This window comes from Atta cephalotes (genome assembly GCF_000143395.1).
Source record: "Atta cephalotes unplaced genomic scaffold scaffold00027, whole genome shotgun sequence".
NCBI lineage: Eukaryota > Metazoa > Arthropoda > Insecta > Hymenoptera > Formicidae > Atta > Atta cephalotes.
Genome location: NW_012130091.1, coordinates 1,621,175 through 1,626,446, shown reverse-complemented (window position 1 = coordinate 1,626,446; position 5,272 = coordinate 1,621,175). Strand labels below are relative to the sequence as shown.

The 5,272-nt window shown below is 29.1% G+C and overlaps 2 protein-coding genes across 2 annotated transcripts; one reads left to right on the top strand and one right to left on the bottom strand.

Moving 5' to 3' along the window:
- Positions 1–759: 759 nt before the first annotated feature.
- Positions 760–2,010, top strand: LOC105620495 (transcription initiation factor IIA subunit 2). The gene is made up of 4 exons (XM_012201988.1): positions 760–831; positions 1,472–1,576; positions 1,665–1,794; positions 1,979–2,010. Exons 1-4 carry the CDS (start codon positions 760–762, stop codon positions 2,008–2,010), a joined length of 339 nt encoding a protein of 112 aa, XP_012057378.1.
- Positions 2,011–2,477: 467 nt separating this feature from the next.
- LOC105620494 (membrane-bound transcription factor site-2 protease) lies at positions 2,478–4,727 on the bottom strand. Its single transcript, XM_012201987.1, has 6 exons — positions 4,653–4,727; positions 4,145–4,417; positions 3,528–3,878; positions 3,306–3,464; positions 2,931–3,188; positions 2,478–2,858 (listed from the first exon to the last, which is right to left on the bottom strand). Exons 1-6 carry the CDS (start codon positions 4,725–4,727, stop codon positions 2,490–2,492), a joined length of 1,485 nt encoding a protein of 494 aa, XP_012057377.1. The 3' UTR covers positions 2,478–2,489.
- Positions 4,728–5,272: the final 545 nt, after the last annotated feature.

Genomic DNA, 5,272 nt, shown 5'->3' with positions numbered 1-5,272 from the left:
ATATATATATATATATATATATATATATATATATATATATATGGTTTAAAAATGATTATAAATTATAGTTAAATTATATAGTTAAATTGTAATCATTTTTTTTCAATGTACCTACTACGCAGATACTCAAAACAGTAAAATAACGGCAATTATGTAAAATATGTGAATTTTTTATATAAACATGTACGTATATTTATTACATAAACATGCATATTATTATACGTAATGCACAAAATTTATCCCGATATAGAGCCAGTTATTTCACTTTTTGATAAATTTTACCAGTGAGGTAATCTGATAATCAGCGCGTGTGATTGGGTAATGTTGTTACTTACCTAAGTAAAATTTAAAAGATGGAACAATCGACCCATATAGACTGAAACTTAAATTCAAAATTATATAAATATGTAAAAGTATAAGCATAGGTGCGAAAACGATATCGAAAAAAACAGTATATTCTTTATATTCTCTTATTAGATAAAATTATGATTTATTTGCGTACGTGCTCGCTTCGTATGACTACAAGACAAATTCCAACATAATGATTTAGGCCATGCGCTGCCAGCTGCACAGGCTGCGCTGTGCGCTGCATGCGCTCGTTTCTGAGAGTAAAGGTTAGAGCCTGCAGAGCGCGGACACGCCACGACAGCATTGCATCCAATGTCGTTGGTCGTGATGTGCTAAGGTAAATTGTCGTTTGTTGATGATACACGCTTAGCCATTCGAAGTTATTACTTTCCACGAGACATTTCAGACAAAATGTCTTATCAATTGTATAGAAACACAACGTTAGGAAACACATTGCAAGAGAGCCTTGACGAGCTGATACAGGTGAATACTTATCGATGTAAAACATAGGTTAGATTTAGCATCTTAGGCGATATAGAAAGAAAAAATAATTTGTTTCAAGTAAACGATAACATAATTTACACTAGCTAAGTTTATCATTTATATATGAGGTGCAGACTTTCAAAATGTGTTTTATCCAAAATTTGTAATTTTCAGAAAATGAGAAAGAAATAAGCCACAAGGAAAACCATGCGTTTTATAGAAAATAACAATTTGCCAATCACTAATATGTAAAATGTTAAACAAAATTGCTAAACTATTTTTAATAATGTTAAGTAAATGCATTTTGTTTGTCTCTAATTAAAGGACATGCAAAAGGTAATACACTTTGAATGTTTAGACTTTTCAACATATAAATTGATAGTAAAAAAATACTTCTAGAACATTATAGAGTAGATTAAAACGAGTCTTTCAACACTAAACACTATACCATCTCTAACTTACAAAATGAAATTTTGGACAAAATGCATTTTAGAAGTCTGTTCCTCATATAATAAATTTCATTTATGTTATAAAATTAAAAAGATAATAAGTAACTCTTGCAATAGATTCTGCATATATTCTTTATGTAACTGAAATAACATCTGTATTATATGTAATACTGAGATGATATATATTCTAGTATGGACAAATAACGCCACAGCTTGCAATAAAAGTGTTGTTACAATTTGACAAAGCTATTAATCAAGCTCTTGCAACAAGAGTTAAGTCGAGACTTACATTTAAGGTAAATTTCTTCAATATTTGTATAATTTTCTTTGCTTGACTTTATTATATTCAAAAAAATCTGATTTAAATGAATTAACTTATTACAGGCTGGCAAATTGAACACATATAGATTTTGTGATAATGTATGGACTTTTATGCTAAATGATGTTGAATTCCGTGAGGTTCAGGAAGTAGCAATAGTAGATAAAGTAAAAATTGTTGCTTGCGATGGAAAAAGTAAGTATTGATGCTAATATAGCCTAATATATTATGAATCTTTACCTGTACTTTAACTTTGTAAGTGCTTCAAGTAATTCAAATTAATTATTAAACAGACAATAATTTATAGTTTTTTATCACATGTTTATTAATTTTTATCAATGTTTAGAATAAATTTTATAATATAAATATTTTTTTTTAGCATTGGATGCAGATGGAGCAGCAAAACGATAACAAATTTAACATCTTATAAATGCATGGGAAATCTTTTTATTGCCAAAACAAACTTTTTCATGATAAATAACAAGGCAAATAAGTTAAAATAATGTAAAAATAGATATATACTTTTTCCTAGTAACAGTTAACTATCGGCAGCTATATAGTAATCTTAAAAATATAATTTTTGTAACTGGATAAAACCAATACTTAACTTGCATAATAACAATATTTTTATGCCTATTTTTGATTTACGTATACAAAAGAATTTAATATTAAAACATTTTAATTAATATTAAAATATAAAAGATATGTCTTGTTAGAAGTTTCTATAAATTTGAACACAAATTTAAAAAGGGCATTATTATTATTATTATTATTATTATTATTATTATTATTATTATTATTAATATATGGACAGGTGTTAAGTAAGATTATTTTATAATTAAATGATTTCATATGAAGAATGAGAGAGAAGACGAGAATGTATGATTAACTTACAATAATTTATTAATAAGCAAATACATTAAGTTTGTTATAAAAAGTAATGTACCTATACTTGTTATTGTAAGTACTGTGCTTTCTCTGATATTTCTATTATGTGGCATGGAGTTCAATAAATAAAGTACAATTATATTCAGAATATATTGACCATCTAGAAAGAAGCAAGGCACAATATTAATGATTGCTAACCCTGCTGAAAATACTGTAATATATTTGCAAAGTAGCGCAAAGGACTCGGGTAATTCAGGATATAGGAAAGAATATTTTGGCACCCAATCTGATACATCAACAGTCCTGTAAATATCTGCTGGATGACCAAAGAATAATACATCCTTGCCCATTTTTCTTTTTATTTGTATAATCTGCAGTTTTAAATTGTTTTAGAAAAATCTATTTAATATAGAAAATAAGTTATATTTTCTGTTTCTACTCACCTTTGTGACGTTATCTAAAGAAGGTTTCATACAATGAGTATCGTGAGATAAACACTCGTGACTAGCTTGACAGAAATTCTGTGACTGGTTAAGCATCGTCCTTACTGGAAGGCAAGAATGCGGAGGTAAGTGAAGAGGAGCAGTTTGCGGTCCTTCAATATATTCAAAACACAGATTGCCATTTATTTCACTGTCAGTTGTACAACAATTCACAGCACCATTTGTTTTCTGCTTAGCTGGTACTGACTCGTCATAATCCTAAAAAATAACATAGATGTAATAAAGTTGTAAGAATTGAAACTGACAATAATAAATACTAGTAGACGCTAACCAATGAAATCATGAACATATGTGAATATCTCTTAAGGAAATTACCTGAACAAATGATTGCTTAACACAATAGCCAGGAGCAGAATGCTGTACTGCTTGCAGCATACAATCGTACCAATCCTCGCTGTGCTTTACAGGACAATTATTTAACTTGTATATTACATCATACTCCAAAAGACCAGTTGGTCCTAATATGGGTGAATTCTACAATGAAAAAATATAATAAAATAAACATATATTTTAATAAAATATTTCTTCGTCACTTACAGGTAAAATAATTTTTACATAAACCCCAGAGCTAATATTATAAAGTGGTGCCCATAGCCATGTAGAAAAAACAAGAATTGCTGCAGCTATTGTAGCAAGAATAATATTATGCCAAATTCCTGCGCACGCAATACGTAACTGATTTCTTAATGGCAATGCAACTAATTGTTCATTGCTTATATGCACATAAGCTATTGGAATGGTGAAAACAATCACAATTCCTAAACCAAACAACTGTACATCCTCTCTCGCTGCAGCAAGAGCATGCCCTAGTTCATGAAATATACTACATATTGCTAGTGTTGTTACGTAATAGCCAATTTCATTGAAAGGAATATCCACGCCTGGTAACTAAAACATAAAATTATGAAATTAAATTACACAAAAAAAGAAATTAATAAAAAGTTTTAAAAATCTATATTATACAATACTAGGATTAAGTAATTGTTATTAATATCATATTCTAATATATTATTATAATAAAATGTATGCAGAATGTAAACTAGTTCTTGATTTTACTCAATTCTTAGTTAAATATCAGTTATTCAAATCTCTTTATATAGTAAAGATTATTTTAAAATATCTGATCTTAAATATCTTCATTTCTATAATCCTACCATGGGTTCTAATATAGCTCCTGAATTATCACTTGAGGATCCAGCTAGCCACATGTTAAATGTCATCTTCAAAATAATGATAACAGCTATCGGCAAAAGTATAATGCTTATAATGACACCAGCATTGAACCAAGCGATCCAGAATCTGGAGCAATCCAATCCCAATTTTATTATTTTGCGATTGAAAGCAGTTGTAAACCATTTCACTCTCAATATCTGTATCTCCAGACCAGTATTTTCTAGGAAGTAGAGATATGGAAAATGTGAACAGGACTGAAAAACATATTACAAGTTATCCTTACTGTGATAAACTTATAATTTATATTATGAAATTGAGATTAATGACAAGAATTTTATGACATAAAACGTAGATATTAATGACAATTAATAATTTCTTGAATCCAAAGAGACTTTGTCGATGTATTAAAACGTTATTTCGTTCTAAACGATCTTTTGCATCCAACATGAAGCAAGAGTCAAAACGTCATAAAATAATTACATGATTTACCTTAAAAAGCGTATCAAAAAAAAATAATGAGCAATGTATCAGTGCTATCGCAATTAATACGCTCAAAGCATCCATTTTTCAGTTTATTTCAGTTTGGATCTCGAATGCCTCTCATAATTACATCGCTGCGTTTCGCTAAAATGTTATTGAAAGTCTCACACACACAAGCACCGATTCTCATATAAGCACTCTTTCTCCTACATTCTCTTAGACGCTAATACGTGATCTGGTCTACAATGTACAAACTAATGGATGAGACTGTAAGAGCAAGAAATTGATCAATCATAATCCAAAATGAGAAGAATAATCGACTGTGATTGGTCAATTTCTTACTCTTACAGCCCTCATCCGTTACTGATACTGCCATTGTAGATTATGCATTAATTTGTAAACGTGTTTTGGCTAAATTAGTCAATTAACAAATTTTGTTAACATAAGGTTTATTCAATAATAAGAAATCAACCAATCATAGTTGAATGTAAGAAAGATATTAACTGATTAGTCAATTTCTACGCCTACTCCTTAATTCACTTTTGCTACTGTCATTGTAGAATGGGCTTTACATATTCGATAATTACATCCCTAGATGCTACGGAATCTGATGCTTTTCTCACAATAAT

What these genes read in the sequence shown, in the direction of transcription:
- LOC105620495 (XM_012201988.1), top strand. Translation starts at nt 760, where the DNA reads ATGTCTTATCAATTGTATAGAAACACAACGTTAGGAAACACATTGCAA. An exon ending in AGTCGAGACTTACATTTAAG is followed by an intron (nt 1,577 to 1,664) that starts GTAAATTTCTTC and finishes AACTTATTACAG; the next exon opens with GCTGGCAAATTGAACACATA. An exon ending in TGTTGCTTGCGATGGAAAAA is followed by an intron (nt 1,795 to 1,978) that starts GTAAGTATTGAT and finishes ATTTTTTTTTAG; the next exon opens with CATTGGATGCAGATGGAGCA.
- LOC105620494 (XM_012201987.1), bottom strand. Translation starts at nt 4,727, where the DNA reads ATGGATGCTTTGAGCGTATTAATTGCGATAGCACTGATACATTGCTCA. An exon ending in TTTTTGATACGCTTTTTAAG is followed by an intron (nt 4,418 to 4,652) that starts GTAAATCATGTA and finishes TATGTTTTTCAG; the next exon opens with TCCTGTTCACATTTTCCATA. An exon ending in CTTTAGATAACGTCACAAAG is followed by an intron (nt 2,859 to 2,930) that starts GTGAGTAGAAAC and finishes TTAAAACTGCAG; the next exon opens with ATTATACAAATAAAAAGAAA.